This window comes from Lissotriton vulgaris, chromosome 3_2 (assembly GCF_964263255.1).
Source record: "Lissotriton vulgaris chromosome 3_2, aLisVul1.2, whole genome shotgun sequence".
Taxonomy (NCBI): Eukaryota; Metazoa; Chordata; class Amphibia; order Caudata; family Salamandridae; genus Lissotriton; species Lissotriton vulgaris.
This window is the reverse complement of record NC_141690.1, coordinates 206,585,117-206,606,370: the sequence shown is the minus strand read 5'-3', so window position 1 is coordinate 206,606,370 and position 21,254 is coordinate 206,585,117. Positions and strand designations below refer to the sequence as shown.

General features: G+C 41.7%; 1 protein-coding gene across 1 annotated transcript in view; it reads right to left on the bottom strand.

Moving 5' to 3' along the window:
• Positions 1-20,241, bottom strand: part of FAM53A (family with sequence similarity 53 member A) — a 64,306-nt gene extending 44,065 nt beyond the window's left edge. Inside the window, exons 1-2 of the mRNA XM_086964232.1 lie at positions 20,125-20,241; positions 2,941-3,175 (exon numbers count right to left, since the gene is read on the bottom strand). Of these exons, the coding sequence (XP_086820358.1) occupies positions 2,941-3,057 (117 nt within the window). The 5' untranslated portion in view covers positions 3,058-3,175; positions 20,125-20,241. The remainder of the gene's footprint in view (positions 1-2,940; positions 3,176-20,124) is intronic.
• Positions 20,242-21,254: the final 1,013 nt, after the last annotated feature.

Below are 21,254 nucleotides of genomic sequence, written 5' to 3'. Positions count from 1 at the left end.
TCAAATTGATCAAACCGTTTCCTTTTAACTTTGCCGCATCATAAAACTACAAAAGCAAAGGGAACTCCATCTTATGAGGTGCAGTCCAATGTCCCAGACATACTGTGAAAAGCAAGTGCTGTCTTCACAGAGCATCTGAAACTAGAAGTTTCACTCCAAACTTAAATGTAGAGTTTATTTCCACCATACAAGGATGAGAAAGTACACACACTTTGTCCATAGAGTGAAGTGTGCTTCCTTCATGGATATATCTATAGGCTGCAAGTTATCTTCAAATTAATCAGTCCAACTATCATATACATGAGTAAAAGGCCCAAGTCTGGGTGCATAGTTTGTTCTATTATCACATAGCACACAGACTGCATAGTTCTCTTCAGTGAGCAACTATTTGAGGAAGCAGCAAGAGGGGCATCATTATGGTCTGGCTCGACAGTACAGCTCTCAGACATTTTATGTGACCATCACTAGAGGGGGGCTTTGGCTACACCCATGTTTGGACCCAGGAGTAAATGTTTTGATTGGGAAGAGGTTCTGCGCTGCCCCATAAAAAGTGTTTGCCCTCTATGCAGCTGTGATCAACTGGCCAAACTTTAATTTTCATTGGTATGGATATGGCGCTAGAATGCTTTTAAAGAGTCTTAGATAATTGTATGTTTTTTAAATTATTTTAGATGTTTTATATAGCGCTGGCCTGAACAGAGGGTATATGAGCGCTTTACAGAGGATACATTGCAGAGATGACAGACAAAACAAGAGACAGACACAATAATAATGCAGGGCGATGAGGGGTCTGTTTCGTAGTCACGGGAACATCTGTTTGTAGTCTCCCGGCGGACATGATGCTGGAGCTGTGTCTGTTACCCCATTCAGAGTGCTCCTATCGACTCCTAGGGCACAATTGAGGAACAGGATTTTAAGTTGGCTTTTGAATTTTAAAAAAGAGTGAATGGTTTAGATGTGAGGGGGAATGGGGTTCCAGATTTTGGGCGTGCTTCCGCCGAAGGATCGAGCCGCAGTTTTTGCAGCACAGATTAGTGGCGGGCAGTCATTAACCTGCATGGATGTTGAGATCTGGCTCGACAGTGCAATTGCCACCTGAGCCTTTAACCAATATCACTATACAGTGGTTTGCTTTCACACAAATACTTATCTATTCCTAAGCTATTACTTGTAATGCTTCACACTACAATGCACCATCCGTTTAAAGCTAGACCTATTGGTATTGCAGGTGCCTGATTTAAGCTTCTAGTAACGGGAAGAGATGGGGGGGGGGGGGGACATCACCTCATTCCTCATCCTGAAGCCAGTTGTGCTTCTTTCACGATTGAAGTGTTACACGCAACTGACAGCACTGTTGGAGGGGAGTGCAGACAGTTATTTTACACTCATGAAGAGCCAAAAGCAGCAGTGTGTGTGTGGATGACCCTACAGCAAATATTGAATAGTCCCAACATCCACAGAACCTGTACATGAACTGGAGACATAATGCGTACCATTGGCAATTTCGGTGGCTCAACTATAAAGGCCTGATCGTCCAAGGCAAAAACCAACTACTACCTTTCTCTTGAAGCACTAAAAATGATGGCTATTTACTAGTTTCGAAACGATAAACATGATATTTTTAATTTTGTACTAAAGCCCTCATTCTGTATCCATTATAAGATATAAAGCTAATATAAGTAGGAATATATTTATATTCGAAGAGTTGTATATTCTGCAATTCTTGGCCACCAGTACAGGAGGTCTACAGAAATCTGATTCGCTTCAGATAAGCATATCTATCCAATTGATTACCCAGAATCAGGTACTGAATGCACCCAAAATGTAGGGTAAAACACAAGGGTGACAGAATATTTTGTCTCACGTCTGAGCTAAGGCGAAGGAGTTGGTTACGCTGATAACATCTTCCTTGGAAGTTGTTACAAGATTCTGAACACGATACGCTAACACAAGCAAATATGTGAATATAGATCAAGTGCTTCTACATAGCTGAGCTTCAATCTTAATTCTTTTCTGTAGGTATACTAAATTATATGAAAACTAAATGTCAGAAAAACTGTCTAGAAGAAGCAACTAATTTTCAAAAAGGAGTCCAGTCTTGCTAGAAACCGACTGTCTACTCTCTCAAATCCTTCATACAGAACTTCAGTAAATATATCTGTACTGGATCAGTCAGCAATGGCGATTGACATCATGCACATGCAGATCAAGCTCAGCTTCAAAGAAGTGCCTGAACCACCAACGCAAGACAAATCTAGTGACCTCCGCTCGCTGCACTGAGGACTTTCCGCTAGTTGTTCAATTCATTGATGGCTAAAGTTCAAGAAGAAACTGACCGGGTGAGCAGATACTCCTACCTCTTAATGTATGTGCTTTAAAGCTAAATGTATACATCAACTAAAGATTTCAAATGATCCATCAACATAGCCATATAGATGTATTCCTTTAAATAGAGCTTTGATTTGGAACTTTGTTATAGGCTGTTATTTTGCATCTGGCTTGAAGTCAACTTGAAGGAAGGAATTTTGCAGATAATACTCCACAAAACAGTGATGAGAAAAAAAACTATCAAGATGAGGAAACCAATTTTTTTTAGTGACCCTTCATAATCACTGGCAAAAACTTATGTGATGTTCAAAGGCATTCAAGAAGTGTCTACCTGCAGAAAACAGGTTCTTACTCATTACCTGCCTTACAAACTAGTTTTCCTTAGTAGTTATATGATTTAATTGCTCACTCCGACATAATGGACTACGTATGGGATGGTATACCATTCTGGATGGCAGCTGCTATGATAATTTAAAGAAACTGATCCCAACTTTAGGTACCCAACAGCTAATTTGCAGATTCCACGCTTCTATCACAACATCGGAGCTCTGTGGCTCCTAATGCCACATGCAGATTCAATTGCAAGTTTCTTTATTTGTAGAGCAGCCTTACCAGATTAATACTGTAGGTTTTGCATGTTGGATCATCCAAGCTCTGGTTCTGCAGCTTTTCTGTTATTAGTGTCACCATGGTAGTTGTCCTTTTCACACTGCTTAGGCTGACTAGCATTGAAGCTTTCAAGTCCCGCGTGGTCAGTTTTCCTCACCCATTCCTGTCCTGTGCAAAGTCAATTTATGCTTCCATATTTCACAAGCTCTGGTTTAGTTTCTCAGGAGGCGTTCATTTCCTGCAGAGAAAAAAAAATAAAGACAGCTGAGTGCTACCATCCAAGTGTGATAGCATTACCCAAGACTACCAAAATGAAATGGCAAACCAAGCCGCAAGAGCTCGCATTTCTGCAGCTAACCATGGCAGGGATGTGGCAATGACTCATAGCTGAACATGAATATTTTTAACTCGCACTGTACATTTAAAGCCTCCGCCACACATTCTGCTCAAGAACATGCAGTTTTGTTGTATTTAAATTCAGGTCACTTGACAAACCTGGTTGCTGTAACGTTCTGAAGTGTCGGAAAGAACAGCAGTAGACTGCTCAAGTTACACAACTTAGATATTATTTGCGAAGTTCGAAACAACAAGGTCATCAGGAGTAACTGTCTTGCAGCACACATTTGATGCAGACATCTTACATTGGGTTAAACAGTAAATAGAATAATCAGGGTCTGGGAAGTTTAGTCCAAGTATGGTCATCAGCCTATTGCTATATTATATTAGAGCTAGGCATTCGAATTACGAAATGATTTTATTGGGTTTTGTACTGCGCTCTATACCCGAAGAGATCTTGGCACTGCCTGAAAAAGGTGCGAGTCGCTGAGGAGACCCAGAGCCATGTTTTTAATGCTCTCCTGAAATGCAGAAGGTTTTGGGCATTTCAGATCAAAGTAAAGATAATTCCATCATTTTGCAGTACGATACACCACAAAGCTTCTTCCACCGCAGCGGGCCAATCTAAATTTAGGAACAACGTTTTTCATGAACGAGGAGCGCAAAGATCTAGAAGGGATGTACCAATGAAATTACTGAATGAGAATGGTTGGAAAAATTATTTCTTACTTAGGGAGCACTGTCAGAAGTAATACCACTCTTCCTATCATTTATAATGTGTAGTTGAAGGAAACTGAAGCGACTGATAGTATAGATGGAAACTAGTTCACATTTTATATTAACTAACATCCCATCACATCTCATTTATCAATACATTAACCCATCCAGCTGGAAATAGGAGCAGACAATAAGTGATAAAGTTAAGTCTTAAGAAGGGCGACAAAGCTAATCTTGGAAAGCGCCATGGTAACTGTACACTGATGAAGCGCCTCACCATTAGAAACATAATGGCCAAAGGGTCAATAAAAGGGCAGAGCATGTAAACATAACAGTATTCAGTGGACCTCAGAAGATGTCCACTACGTACAATTCCAGACTTGGGAATCACACTGCCTTGGGCCTTCAACACAAGGAGTGCTGCACCAAACGGAGAGTTAATGGTGGCAGTACTAGTCGCATCAACAGAACAGTGAACTGTGATGGTCTGTGGTGTACGGTAGGTTTATTATGTTGAATGTTAACAATTCTACTTTACAGTTATTAAATATTTTTCAACAAAATTAATTTGAACCCAGTGAACAACAATGAAAAAGCAAAGTTACTAAACCCCATGTTTCAAGTACTTCTATCTGTGACAATCAGGCTGGCCATGTACTGCACCGACTGGAACAGAGCATATGTTAACAGAAAATGCATCATGGCAGATCTTTCAGCAGCATCAGGGATTTTGGAGTAGGGACGGCTCTGTGGTGACCAATGGGCACATTCACACCGATGATTACTGATCCTCAAGGAATGGATAGACGTCTTATAAACGAAGGTCAGTCTACAATTGAAATGCCTTGATTTACACAGGATTCATGAGCTGAAACAAAGTAATGTTACAGACCTCAGATTCATGTTCAATTACTGTCCTGAACAATCTAGCGACTGCTAACTATGAAATGTGGTCCTTTAGACCAATACTGATAATTCAGCAAATGTGTAAACTCTTCCCCCAAAAGCATAGCGTAGTTTACACTTCTGGCCGCGCACACAGTCCCTTTAGTGCATACTATGTAGGTAGTCAGATTCTAGCACCATCAATAGCAAGACCAGATTTACACTGTAGGCACAGTTCAAGGCTGGCAATACATTTGATAACTAAAGTTCTATGCAAAAAGGTTACATTACCATACAAGCGTTTTTTTAGTGAGCAGCTCAGGTGCACCACCATTGCCCTCAGCCCCAGCTTCTATCCTGTCCCGTACACTATGGTAGAACCAAGTTGAAAGTTAAGGCCGATTCAGCTTTCGCTGTGCAGGACATTCAGTAAAAAAATAAATCCTTGTGTATCTGCTCCTAATGTAGCCATAGTCGGATTACAAAGGAATGTGCATCAAGTAAAATCAATGGGGCATGAGGTATAAATATAATCTAGGAATTGTCAGTCAGTGGGGGAGAAATCGCTGTATTCGTAAGCATGGGGCCAAGAGAGGAACCATTTATATATTTCCAGATAGGTAGATAACTCCCAAAATCGTATAGGTGTTTGTACACGCACACTTGTTTACGGTAGCTTTCCACCATGTAAATGTATGCAAATGTGCTTCCATTAAGCAAAAAGTGTTTGCAGGGCCATGAACGAAAGATCTCCTGGTTTAGTGGATGCCTATCCCTAAAGCCATGCAAAATGCGTAATTAAGAAGGGAGACCCAAACTATCAATCAATCAATCAATCCGCCGCCCGACAGGTCCAAAGCCATTAAACTGTTGAGGCATTAAGATTCATATAATCTTCACATGTCTATTAACCATTTTCATCACTTTCATGCCAAATGTAAACTTCGCTCAATGTGTTCTAAAACCTTCATTTTAGCTTCAAATGAAAAAGAAATACAGGCGAATGTGTTTTAACAGGCCTGCATATCCGAAGATGGTTTCTGCTGCATCACCTATCTCGAAATACAGAGAACAGTTCCAGGCTTCGGTGCCCTAGATTAAACAGTTTCCGCTTGCGGCTCAAACTTGCTGCCAATCGAGACAAACATCTGCAGTTACTGAAGAAGTAAAGTTTAAATATTTTCCAAGACCTGCAATATAGATTGCTTACATTTAACACTCCCCATCCTTAATTCTCGAGGCAGTGTACCTTGTGCATGCCATTTTGTCCGATAACTTGTTTTTTCAAATGAGGAATTTGTTTAAAATTGAAAAACAGCAGGTGCGTGTAAAATTATATACATACATACACACACCCCCCCCCCCCCCCTCACCCCCCAGTATAACTCATGGCAGAGACACTTGGTTAGATTAATGTTTCCAGAATCTCTTCATTGATTTTATCACACGCTCTGGCAAAGCTCCATAATACAACAATATTTGAGACATTTTGTGAAATTCTGACTAAAATGATGCGAGTGCTGTATAATTTATCCATGTAGTTTAAATTTTTTTTGTTTTGTTATCACAGTTATTTTTTTAATCTTTTCACTGGGCAATTGCCATCTTGTACACACGTCCTTAGGGTCAGCAGATGGGAGGGCACAAGTTACCAACCCTACATGGAATCATCTGCGATGCAGTGTTGTCTAAGTTGCCACTCACTTTAAGTATGTGCTATGTTTTTTGGACTTGCTAGCTACATTCATTACATTTACAGCACGGTTGTCACCTGACCTTCTGAAGAACAGACACCACTTTCAGAAGCACTACTGAAATGGGGTCTTTGGCTACCACATAAGTGGATGCCATTTCATTTGAATAAGTTCTGCACTTACATTGAAAAAGTAAATGTATTGGGTTTTTTTCGCCTTGTGGGAAAGCTTATGCTCAGTACAACAGTACTAAGTTGGTGACAAACCAATAACTAAGGCTGTATATCAAACAGAAAAACAAAGACAGTAGGCATGTCTTGCTATGAAAAACATATGTTAAAGCCACTATGGCATTATGGGTAGATTGTTATTACACTGTGCTAAAAACTGTACATAGCATTTGGTTACATTTTGTACCTCAGATTAATATGGCAGGAAAAGGGGTTTGGTGTTTGAGAGCTTTCTGGCACACACAGGCAATAGAGGACGTGCACTGTGACAATCCGTGGTAGGACCTTTGAGGATTGATTGTACAGTGTTTGCCAGTTGTAATTGTGTACATTTGTAGTTTTAGGACTTTATACTGGTGGTTGGGGCAAGCCTATGCTCAACAAAGTGGGCCTGAATTGGGGATCATGTTGATCCAATGATTAAGGCAGCAGGCATGAGAGGTTCAACGAGTAAATTGAACTCGGAAACAATAGCTCTAAACAGTTTATAAAAATGTCAAGATAGCTTTGACATTGGTTGGGAAAGTATATTTTGAAGCCAATTTTGCTTTAAGGGGGATTGTTATCCCACAATGTTAAAGTTTGTGAAGATATTTGCTTACAAGAAATCTTACTGATAATACCAAGATCAGATTTTGGTGTTTTCGAACCAGCTATTGCAAATCAGTGTTCGAAATTTGCATTTACAATCCCCGTTAAACCTGTTTGAATGAGGCAATATATTGTTTTGCCAACTGTAATTCTGTCCATAAATGTAATCTTAGGACTATGCCAGGCTGCTGCAAGTTCAATCTCAATAGATTAGGTCTGACTGTATTATTGATTAGCTAATGGTTAAACGAGAATGGCTATTGGTTCTTGGGAACAAGTTATGTCAGATGCTAAATGTCTAATCTGTTCATTATGAAAAGTTGCAACGGCATTAGGTCTGATGTAAAAAGCAGATGATAAAGCCAAATAGGTATTTAAGGGGGGAGGGGGTTGATACCATACTGCTTTAAAGCCTATAGATATTTTGTTCAGTGGAAGTTAAATTAACAAAGTAGGTATGGGTTTTGATGTTGATTAACTATACCTAGAACCTGGGAAGGGGGGGGGGGGTTAATGAGTAGACCTGCACTATTAGAATCCCTATTAAGACTCAGTAAGAGGTGTTGTATACACCGCCAACTGTACATATTTATAATTACATGACTATGAACAATGGTTGCCTTGTAGAAGACTTGGGTTATGACAAGCCAAATTTTAAAGGAGATAACCCTGGTTGGTCCATTGGGAAAAGGCATGACAATATGCCTGACCGAAGTATAAAATACACATGTTAAATGCAATAGGCCATTCCCTGTGTTAATGCTTGTAGAAATGCTATTATGTAACATGAAATCTCAGACTTCCTTTGTAGACAAACACTTTGGTGGTAATGACCCCCTGTGATTAACCCTGGGTGCAGATTTGAAATGGAAAGCCTTGCTAGAGCCTTTTAGGAGGGCCTCACAAATTGGATGGCAGCTTGGAAAAAAATAAAAATATCAAAAATGCACAAATATGTAGATGCTTTCGGCAAGGCCCCCTTCTGCCACTGGTCGGTACAATTGTCATTCACACACTAACGGCCATGACAGATTAAAACATGAGGTAATGTGTCAGCTCATTTCAAATATTGTTTCTATTGCCTTGTTACTGCATTTCACCTGCTCACATGAACATCCAGGTGAAAATAAATGTGGTTCAACCCCAGAGCTTGTGTGTCAGTCCTTCAGTTTTCCATATTCTCTTTAGTACCACTTTCATTTATTTTACCTTTTGTTTATAGCGTACTACAGCACCTCACACCCCCAGGCAGTTACCAGGCTCATTTCTTCTCGAGTGCACTGCATCCTACGCTACCACAGTTTTTATGTTTGAAAGCTTTATTGAAATTAAAAGTCAATATAAGGTAACATCAGCACAGCCAAATGAGAGATGGGGAATTCATGGGAAGGATAGAACACAGTCCGCTGATGTCACAATGAAAAAACCAAAGCATTTTAAATTTTTAAGGAGGGGAAGGGAAAAGAAGGGAAGGGAGGGGAATAAAAAAACCATGTTAATACAATAGAAGAATAAAATAAAGAAAGCATAATGAATGGTGGCAACAAGTACAGTAAATGCACAAATATCTAGAAGATATGTGGAATAAGAACATTATAAAAACATGAAGAAAAAACTACATTAGTGAAATCTAAAGCATGTAACAACAAGCAGGAGTACAAGTGTTCAGGGAGGCTTGAAATTTTCCTAAGAGATTGGGGCATAATTCTTCTTGGCGGATTGATCTAAATATAGGGTAAGAGGCAACCAATATAATTCAACATTGCGAGAGGGTTTGCAGGAGGACGCAAATGCCACATCCAGTCTATGGGAATGACATAGTAGATTCCACAAACAAGTTAAGGAGAGTTTGGACAAAGACTTCCAATTGGAAGCAATATGTTGGAGTGCAAAGCTATCATAAGGTCAAAAATACCATGTGAGTGAGAGGAAAGATCAAAAGATTCTGAGAGGCTACCCAAAAACACCAAAGAAGCAGAGAAAAGAGTAGATAAGTTAAAAATATGAGAACTGCGAGACCAAATCTGTGTCCAGAAAAGCCGGACTGAAGGACAGAGAAAGAACAGATGAAAGAGATCAGCATTGGGATCATTACAGGTCCAGCAGTTGGCAGAATGAGAAGAAAGAAAACGAGAAAGAGAAAGGGGAGAAAGATAAAGTATGTGATAAAAGAAGAATAAGGACTGAGTGAGAGATGCAGTACGGGAAGTCTTCAAAGATTTAGCCCAAAGTTTATCCCAAAGAGGAATTGGCCATGAGCAACCTAAATCTTTTTCCCCAAGAGAGTTCTAGTTTTGATTTGGGACGAGCAGGGTCAGGAGTTGAGAAATATCGATAGATAAGAGAAGCCTTAGGAATAGTAGAGAGAATATTAATTAGGGAGGAAAAAGATGGAGGCGATACATCTGATGTGAGAGAGTAGTATCGGTCCAGGATGATTTCCATCAGGAGGTAATACTTCTTCGCAAATGAGGTAGGACAGTGAAATTGGGATTTTTTTTATATTTGAAAGCTTTATTGAAATAAAAAGTCAATATAAGAAGGTAACATCACTACCACAGTTTTTAACCCAGGCAGCCACCTGGAATGGTAATGTCAGTTCCGTATCATTGTTTTACCGAGCCAAAAAGGCTAACACTTTCCATCTAAACATGGCAGCCATGTTGGAATTCTGAAACAATAGACTAGGTCAATTGCATTGCAAGACAGCCACCTGCTATGTTTGTGCTATTTCGATAGCACAAACCAAGGCAAAAAGCAGCAGTTCACTGTACAGGATCAAAAACAAGTGTAAAGTGAACAGGTGATCGAGGTAGCTGGTTTGCAGAGGTAATCTTTCAGCCTACCATATACACATACAAAACAATGTATTGGGTAAAAAAAAAAGTACAAAATAGAACAAAAAAAAATCCCTATTCAGAGGATCGCAAACCTCTCTAAAATACAAGTCTGCATCGGAAAATCTTACCTCCTGGTACTTACAGCACTCACCTCCGCGGTGTAGTTTGGTTTGAAGCGGTTACCATATAACATTTATTTCAAATAATATTTTATTGGTATTTTAGTTAATTTAAAACAAACTTATTCATTTTGGCCTTATACAGAGATGCCAATATTAAAACATTAGCTTACCACCAACAGAGTATTTTTGACACCAAGAAAAACAGGCATTACAACTTATCTACAGATGCATTACTCACACTTCATCATGAAAGTGCGCCTGCCTAGGTCCCCAAATGTTATGCTTTTTAAGTGACCTTTCGGATTGTTTATTCTGGATTGGTAGAGTAGTACATCCCAGAGCCATCCACAAAGACCATGTCCATGTGCCTACCAATGGTGAGTGATATTCCTTTGGCCATTATGGATCCTAAGGCAATAAAGCAGCAAGCATTCTTGGGTTCGTCCCAGTCTTCCATTATATCCAGAATGCCCAATTAAGGATTTGAAGTGATCTTCAATCCAGTGTCCAGTTTTAATGTGCCGAATCTGAACCCAGTAGACATGGATAGTGAGACATTCTCATATTGTATGAAGTAGGAGACCACGTCAATCTGCCATTTGCGACTTGGGCTACTACCCGTTCGCCAGAGGCTCGCAGGATTGTAATACACACTGCATTCATTTTAAAATGGATCAAAGTGAATCAAGATGAAACTGCCAACATACAGGATATCATTAGCCGCGAGTCCATTCTCAGACCTCAATCACATATTCGAAGGACTATGTGTGTGTATACATACACACCCCAAACCCCTCTCTCCCCACCCCGGCATTGGAGAACCTACGGCCTGGCTTTCCAACACTGTGCTCTTCCTTACACACCAAAAGGTAAAATAGGTCATGCAAACATGCATAATGAAACGATGTAAAAACTTTTAGAACATATCAGCCAAGCTGGTGTGGGCAAAACAGGCCCAAATTTCACCCAAAGCAAGAAATACCAAGAATTCTATTCAATCACATCAAGTCATCTCAGGCACTCGGACAAACTTGAACAAGACAAACAGGACAACCCGACCAACGTTTAGCACAACCAACAATAGTATGGAAAATATTCATGTGGTGCTGCAATTAATATCTACCAGATGCAATTATATTTACATGCAATTTCTATATATACAATCTCTTATAGTACATCTACATGGTCGACCCTTGCTGTTGCTCCCTTGCGCTTATAGATACTTCGACAACCTTCTGTGAAGGAACGTACATCTTCTATCTCACGGTAAGTGGCTGATCGCATCACATATGCGGTTTCTATTTACCTTAATACCATGTACTTGGTAGGATTACTTTTTTTCGTACCTTAACACCATGCCGCTGGTATGATTACTTTCTCTAAATATCATATTTTTTCAATAGGACTCAATAACCTATGATCATCTACAATCTCCCATGTAAATTGGCCAACTAATGACAAAAGAACCCTTCATTTTTTTCTCTTTGTTGTATCATTTTGATACTCTGTATAGGGATTGTATATGTGATGTACTTGTATACCTTAGCTCTTTTAACTTTTTAAATAGGCTGACTGACTAAAGTCATGATTGATAATACATTTACACACTCTCCCTTTGAGGTCAATTGTACATGAAATTTCGGTTTTTAAAACTTGTATAGATATTCATTCATATGTGAAGTAGGTGTAATCACCATTACATGTTACGTCTTATGTCTCTTCTTTTTTCCCTTAGTGGGATTTCACAAGTTAGGATATGCACATATACCTTAAGTATGTCCCCAAAGAAATGTCCTTAGGTCCTCTCCATCCTGTGTTAGAATTGTCAATTGCTATGTGTATATTTTTATGTATGCTTTTCTTGTACAAACATTATTTGTAATCAATGCTTTTATGGTTGTTTTCAGCCCTGACGAAGTTCCGACATCGGAACGAAACGAGTTGCTGTTTTGTATTACCTGGTATAATTACCACAATAAAGATGATAACTTTTGAACTCAAAACATCGTCTCTGTAATATTCCATTGAGTGCGCCTTCCGTCATTTGTTAAAAACTCACAGACCAACTGGTCATTCAGTAACAGAAACGTCACTTTTACATCCAATATATCCTTGGCTTGATTTGCCCACTGTAAGTCCCATACAGGTGAACGGTAGTCACTCACACACTATGCAGAAACCCTTGGTTTTACAATGCGAACTTGACCAGAATTACCCATGGATAGAATATTACTCATGCCCAGCTACACAAACCTAATGTTATTAGTATGATGAAGCTACATGCTACACTGAATTAATTCAATCATTTCACTCTGCATGCACTCTAATATGGTGCTTGGAATTCATTTATAGACTGGAGTAGGATCTCAAAGGCCAACTTTAGTTGGCAGCGGTGTGAGAAACGCAAACATTAATAGTACGTAACTGCAATTGGACAACAAGTTTTAATGTGACCCTTCCATTAATCAAGCAGAACCATTCAAAACTATGAAAATACAATCTTTAAATAACTAGTCTCATACTTGTGCATGGTGAGTGATACAACTGAATACTCGTGCAAACTGCCAGCACACAAAAAAAAACACTGATTCGCGGTGGACCTGCCTTTACGTTACCAATAAACGTCTAGATTAGATCGCCAAAGCACACATCCTATCTTTTGAATTTACAATGCAAAACAACTTTCACTGCTGCTCTCAAGCACTAAAGAAATTCCCCAACAAAATCATGTTCAGACATGTCCTGTTCGCCTCTGACATTTATTAGCAAACTAGATTAGCTAGTGTTTCCCCGTAAAGAAAAGGTGTCAAACAAAGTGTATATCTTGGTGTATGTAGCATGCTATTCAGTGAAATTCCTCTCTGAAAACTAAATATAAAATCAAGGGCTGTCAAACTGCAATGACCCAAATACCAACTTGATCACCATCCCTCCATTCCCCAAGCCACTGCCCTGCCATCGATCAGACCTCGTATTTTGCAGCTAGGAGTGACACTCACAACAACTTAGATGAAATAGCTAAATATGTGTAACAAGTCTAGCCACAAACTGTAGATTTTCTAAGTAGGATGCCGCAAGGAATTTGCAACAAGCTGGACAGGAGCATGCCACCACAAAATATTTCGAAAACAAAACAAAATATAAAAAATAGAATCCAAATGTAGGCAGCTCAAATGAACCAATAATGACAGGTAGTAAGTACCACAGGTGAAATAAAAGACAGTGGTGGAAACTAAATCAGTTGCTTGCCAGACATTAGATTCCTTTTTAGGTCGAGGTATATCCGGTTTTGCCGAAGGCAAAACCGGATGTAAAGAGATCTTATGCTGTGTAGTAGGGCAGTTTAGACCCGCCTCTCAGCTCCGTTCACTTCGATTGGCTGGCTTCCTAAACAGAGGCCAGCCATTGGAAGAGAAGTGAGTCATTCCAAACAAGCCCCGTCTTTTTCGGATTTGGGGGCGTCATTTTTGCTGTTCTTTAGACAGTGACGTCATCCGTCACTCAGAACAGCAAAACCACGCCCCCAAGTCCGAAAAATATCCAACGCTTGAGTCGGCCATTTTTCCCCAACCCGTCCCCTGTGAGGTCGCCTCTTCAGTCACCTTGCAGCCTCCCTCTCAACCCCTGCAGACTCCCACCTCCCTACTCCCTTTCGCTCTCACCCGTCCTCCCAGTCCGTAGCTCCATGCTCCGGCAGGCTCCCTCTCGGTGCTTCTTGTCCTGCGCGCAATCTGCCCTGTAACCTCCCACTTCCCTGCACTCTCACTCCCAGCTCGCCTCCATCCACGCACGGATTTGGTAGCGCTCACGGCACCAGCGCCTCCGCCGCGCGCCGATGACTGCTCTGTTCCTGGCCGGCTTCACGGAAGGCAGCATGTTTGTCTATTGTTTGGCTTCGGCAGCCCCTGAGGATGTCTCCATGATGTTGAGGTGTGGTCCCTCCCGCAGTGCCCGAACGCCATGAGCCTCGGTGTCCTCCAGCACCTCCCGTGTTCCGCTCCCCCCTCCGGCACCCCCGTCCATGCCGCTGAGCCCAGCCGGCGCAGCCGACATGGACCGCAGCACCATCAGCAAAGCCCAGCCCAGGGCCGGCTCGACCGGGCTCGCGGGGGAAACTAAACCCAAGAGCGGTGAGTAAATACTTGGGCGTGTGTGTGTGGCTGGGTTGGGTGCTGGAGAATTCCTCTGGGCTGTTGGATTATTTGTTATGTACGCCGTTCGGCGTTTGCTGACATTTAATGCTTTGCGCATTTTTATGCACAGAGAGATTTACCACGTCTTAATGAAAGACTGCTGAGTGGTGCACGTAATTTGGATTACATTCGTTTGTCTGCTTTACACTATGAGCACAAGCAGTGGGGTACTTTGTTTGTGAAGTCCTGCTCCTTAAATTTTGCACTCGCAGCCAACAGCATACACATAATGATGTACCCTTGTGCAGTGAGATTCTAGCATTTAATACTGTTTCAGAGTCCTAGCAAGGAAATATCGCACAGCCAATTTCGATTCCGATGTTTGAGGTAGTGATTGTAAAACTGATTTGAACCTAAAGTCCTGTGTCCTTACATGGTGCATTTGCAGCGAAACTATGAGAAAGTTCTGTCTATTCATGTGAAAGTAACTGTATAAACTCCTGCCCCAATAAGCATACATGCAATAAAAGTGAGCAGAAAATATTAATCCACCTAAACGTGCAGTCATGAAGTGCGCAGCCCACACACCATCCCCTTGCACAATGCTATCTACATCGCAGAGACATAACTGTGATGTTTTGTAGTTAGTGCAAAGGGTCCCAGAGCCTGCTTTTTGGGAACCACATCCGCATGGCCTAGTTTTGGTTCTAACTACAGAAACCTTTGGTGAAAATTCCCAAAAAATGATAGAAGTTGTGGTCCCACAGCAGGCTGGGGACACTCCTGATGGGATGGTGAGTTTCATCACAGGGTACAGAACCTAAGCAGATACACGATATGGCCAAAGCAGAGGCGCTACAGAGCAGCAAGGGGCCTGGACGCAAGAAAGAGAAGGTGGCCTGTCCACCCCTACTTGTTCATTTAGGCCTGTTCTTGGTACGCAGAGAACAAACTTTGTTAAAATTATTTTTATTTTGCTTGTTTCACTGCGTACTCTTTTTTTTTTTTTTTGGCTCTGTCTGTGGCTCTGTCTGTGTGTGTGAGTGGCTCTGTCTGTGTGTGTGAGTGGCTCTGTCTGTGTGTGTGAGTGGCTCTGTCTGTGTGTGTGAGTGGCCCTGTCTGTGTGTGTGAGTGGCCCTGTCTGTGTGAGTGGCCCTGTCTGTGTGAGTGGCCCTGTCTGTGTGAGTGGCCCTGTCTGTGTGAGTGGCCCTGTCTGTGTGAGTGGCCCTGTCTGTGTGAGTGGCCCTGTCTGTGTGAGTGGCCCTGTCTGTGTGTCTGTGTGAGTGGCTCTGTCTGTGTGCACGGCTCTATGTCCGCGAATACTCTCTAGTACTCTCTAATGCCATTGTAAATGACAATACCATTTATTTATGTTTTTTTAAAAATGAAAAAAAATGTCATGAGCAATGCCAATAGCTCTACCTTTCATAATGCCGAGACCATTGCATTGTAAATGCTTGTTGATTTAAGCGACTGAGGGTTAATGCCTTATAAATACAATTAAATGCAACAAAAATAAAACAGGCGTAATGTCATCGCTAGTTCCACAAGGGGGCCTGTGGAGTCTTCTACTTAGATTTCTTATTTTATTTATGGGATTGATCGGCCCAAACGAAGGAAAAGCTGTACAGGGAAATGTCAGAAACAAGACCCTCGCACCCACCCACTGCATCTCCTTCCCATTAATTTAGGGAAAAGTTGTAACCCTACCCTCTCATAAAACGAAGAAAAAAGGGGGGGGGTGAGAGGGGACCATGGTCACAGACGTAATAAAAATGTGTACAGTGCAACACATGTAACGTATGTAAAAGTAAAAATCCCAGGGCTGATTGGAGTCCACATGCTCGAGGTGGATGTCACTAACCAACAGCTCCTTCAGATGATTAGATAATTCTCCAGCCTGTGTTTCTGCATATTCACAACTTTGGAAGAGAGGTTTCACTTGCACTTTTATGCAGTAAACAATGCAGAGGTATCATGGAAAATTAAAAGATGGGTTATAAAAGTTTCAATGAAATAGCCAAATAAGGAGTGGGAACCAAGGACACTAAACCAATAACCAAGCTGCTTAAAAACTCTTCGTGGTTCCATTCATCTTTTAAAAAATCCACAATGCCCTTTATAGATGTGTTACTAATCTGCTTTTCCTTTGTGGGACATGAGCCAACATCATAATACACGTATCCGTCCTTTCTTACGATGCGGTGCCCCACAAGTGCGCTAGATCCCGTCTAAAAAGCTCATCCATGCAGTACAGAGATTTGCTTCCTAGTTGTATTCGGGAACTTGTTGCTCCGCTGTTAAAATGATAAATGGAACTGCAAGCCCCATAATACAAAGCAAAGCCCAGGACTGAATGAGTTAATCCCACACGTAGCTGAGAAACTGCAGAACTACGAGAATCTTCGGCAAGTGAGACTAAAGTACACCCCTGATCTCGTGAATCTTTACACCACAGAACATAGTTAAAACGATTTTGCATTGCAGCAATTGAATGGATGAGGGGACTCAGCCATTTCGAATGCAGTTTGGAAAACGGGACAGTGCAGGGAACACTAAAACAGACAAAACCAGGTTCAATATATTAGGCCATTATAAAATGCAAGGCCGGAAGAATGATGATCGAGGTGGTTAAATGTGTGTCTGAGGGGGAAATCATCGGTCAAACCACAGGAGGTCGCCCAGCCCTGCCCCGCCCCGATATCTGAAAAACAAAAGGAATGTGTTGGCGAAAAGAGGTGCCTGAAAGTGCTCTAAAAGAAGGCTTTGGAGTACGAGCCTGACCTCCCGTGACCACAGCTATCATTGAGCAGTTAACACATACATGGAGCCCATTCAATAAGCAGCTAGACTAAAGTGAAGAATAGTTCACACAAAAACCTTGGCCACAACAGCCCAAAATAATGCTCATTTTAACCCAAGACCAAAAACACATGCACATTCAATCGAACGCGCAGATCGCATTTGCAACGCTGCCAGACACTGCATTTGGAGATATCATTTTATAGCTATATATTAAAACACGCCTACAAAAAAAAGCATTCCTCCAATTCCTCAAATGCACAAATTCTTCATGACACTATTTAACCTCAGACGTCTGAGTAACCTGTCCGAACGTATAGGAAGTTTCCACAGGCTACCGGGGACTTTGCATTGCCTCAGAGCTCGCCTTAGAAAGGACTGCCTTTGCAGTGCCATCTCCTGCAGCACATTCTTGAAATCCGACACCGCCTGCGAACGTTGAACACCCACACCAGGTACCACCAGAACACACAAGGCACTTGGAACCTGGCAGCAGAGTTTCGGAGTCAGCAAACATTTAAGTTTTTCTCCAAAATGTTGGAAGAACCCAATACTCATTTGTGAAAAGACTGAGCACTCTCATAAGTATTTCATTGCAGTGACCCAAGAGACTCATAGATGACGAGTGCCACCTACAGACAGTTGACTTTTCAACTAAATACATTGCATTACGGGGCTTGCAGTTCATTTTAATGAAATCTTAATCATAGCTGTCTACGAATTCCTATCAAGAAACAAGCCATGGCGGTAGTTCCTATAAAGCATGGTAGCACTAAACATCCATCTGACTATGGTAATTATTCAAGATTGCACTATGCAACCTCACCTGGTAGCACGAGGCAAGCAATCCCCGTTCTCCAAATTATGTACAAATTCACCTCGGATTAAACACCTCTAAGCACAGAAGACCAGAGAAAACATTCAAGAGTTACGTAAGACAAACAATGTTTATGTATTGGCGGTCCATGAAATAGTAGCAATCAGTCAAAATCTAATTTTAGCACATAACTCCTGTGTGTAGGGGCTCGTTCACACCAACATGTTCGAGCGAGTAATTTCAACCAGGCACAAAATACTGCTTTCCTAATAAGTTTCGCATATTATTGTTTCAACAACTGCATATTTATATACATACCCCTAACGTTCACTTTTCAGGCAGGGATGACTTAACACCACCAGAATCTTTCTGGATTTTAAGCTAACAAAAGCATTCCATTTGTGTCGTTACAAAAAGGAGCAATACGACCGTTGTAAAATCACACCGTGCGAGTTGTACAAAAAACTATACATTTAAAACCCAGAGTCAAGTGGCATGCCCGCATGGGACCGTTTGGAGGGCACAGAACGAGCTTCGAGGCAGGAGCGTGGGTTGTGCGAATTCAAGGCCCATTAGTAACGTCTGCAGGAAAGCTCTATGGAGCTAATTTTACTCTAAGCAGTCAGCCAGCTGGGTCGGCTCATCCCCAGGCCTGCACCTCGTGTGCACGTTTGTATTAGCCTGCGTGTACTTGCTCGGCTTAAGAGGGTTCACCTCGCATTGCCAGTCACGCAGTCTCTAAAGCTGGAGCAATGGCGTCCAAACGCCATAAGGCGCAGTAATCGCCCACATGCACTGTAGTAATGAAAAGTCCCCAATGAACCTTTTTCTAAAACATGCATTTTACCATAGCGAATGTGGAATGGACTGGTTGTGTCGTGGTGTTCGTTCACTCCGTGATTCTAAATTCGCCCGGTCATTCAATAGCCTAATCGGGCAGGCACTTACTGAAAACATGTCAGGATAGTGCAACGTATTCTGAAGACTTGTAAATATTATACCCAAACCATTCCCAATTGTTAAGTTAGTTTATAGACAATAGAGTTATAGACAAAAAATGCACAGCCGAAACCAAGTCAGACCAAGCTACCCATATCAAAAAAGTTTTGTTTTAAAGGAATCCAACATCTTGACCTTTAGACGATCGTTTTGAAATAGTTTGCTCTAAGAAACTATAAGGCTGCGTGACCATGTGGCAGCTTCTTAGTCGAAACCATATTCTCTCAAACTAAAGTGGAGGGGTACAATCTGTGATATTAACCCACTTAACTAACACTTGAAACGCATTGACTGTTAGATGAACCAACCCACACAAAAAAATAATGATTGTTTTAACGCAAAAAAAAAATCAGACTCAAAGCTAGCCTCTCGCAGCAGCAGTCTGTTTTCTGAACTCATCTCAATAGTAAAGTTAAGCTCGTTTTAAATCTCAAGTTAGGATGTCCACCATTACAAATTACGCAAAGCTACATACAATCAAAAGTATGCCCACAATTACAAATTACGCAAAGTACAATCAAAAGTACAATAACCTGAATGTCTAGCTGTCTTTACAGCGATGAACTCGGAAAAATGGAACTCTTGGGGTACAAAGGAGAGGTAATTGCTGAACCAACTGAGGGATGAAGGCACTTTAAAGCCACTCGATGGCCTAACGAGGCGCTTCGAGGAGGGGAGAGGGGGTTGCATCGGCATGGGGATAATGAGTGGCTGAGGAACGACATGGAATATTACAGTCTGGGCTGTAGTTGGGAGGCGCAGGGTGTCTGAAATAATACGACGGCCTCCTTGAGATTTAAGAAAAAGCCACGAGTTCCAACGTGCACCGGTTCCGGAAAAGGATAAGACCTTGAGGGTAAAAAAAAAAAAAAGACCAGAGGTTTATTCCCACAGAAACAGTACTTCCTACTGATGGTCTGCCCTCTAGGTACAGTAATGCTACATGAAGGACTGCATAGGCCCCCGTGGTCTCACAACTGCTTCCTTGGAGCTCTGGCCCTGCAATGCCTCTGCTTTGTACCTGAGCCTCCTCCATACAACGGTACCCCAGCAGTTCTCCCGTCTCCTTCCCGCAGCATATGGGCAACTCGAATTTCCAGGCACAGAAGAAAAACACACAGCTTCTTAGACACGCCCCTTGCCGGCGGCTCAGGGCACGCCCATTCCACCGGTAGGCTGAGAGTCAAGGAAGGTGTGAACCAGCAAGTCTGTCAGCAGCGGCAGCAAATCAAGCGGCCATCTTTGAATGGAACTCATCTAAAAAAAAGCACCTATCAGGTAATACAATTATATATAGTTTTGTATTCCAATTTCATTAGGTTCTTCGCAAAATGGCTTCAAGATTCTCATCTACAGAAACACACTGTATCAAGGCATCCGTAAAGTCTAGCGAACAATATTAAAACATGTAATTTTTACTACCCTCTAAAAAAGAAAGACATGTATGATCAGTCTTCTATTTATATATTTAGAAAAATAATTCTAACCATGGCGTACACGTGCACAACAGTCGGAAAATCTACAGAATTATGTCCAATATGGCTGCCTAGCTCACACTTGGAAAGCTTTTCCCTTGTCTACTATTGGCTAATCCATTGACCTTTCCACCTCGCCTGGCAGTTTACGTGAAAGATCAAATTGTAGGCTGCTGTTCCGGCGTGCCGTCGTTTCCAGCTCCCCTTCTATATGTGCTCCCCTTCGCATGTGCGCATGCTCGCACACATGCGATAGCATTGCACACTGTCAATTTACATGTATTTTTGAGCTTCCTAGTGTATTTCCGTTTTAGTGCGCATGTGTGTAACTATGCGCAGGCGCATTATGTGATTTTTTTCATTCGGTTTGAAGCTCCCCGCGGCAACGTTATTAGTGATCGTGGCGATCAGCCTGTGAAAAATTGAGACACCGCGACACGCTGCATGGACCAGGCCCTGGCGTTTACCTCATGAGAAGCTCAGTCAGAGGACGGTAGAGGCTGGTACAAGTATTACGCACTACGTAACGCTGTTTATTTCTCCGCGGCAGCGTTACCCGTGGTCGTAAAGAGTGTGAATTGATTATAGAGCCAGTGGTCGAACTGGGCGGATCGTCAGATAGCCATCTTTTTTATTTAAAAAAAAAGCGCAGCAGAAATAGCTAAGGCCTATAGCT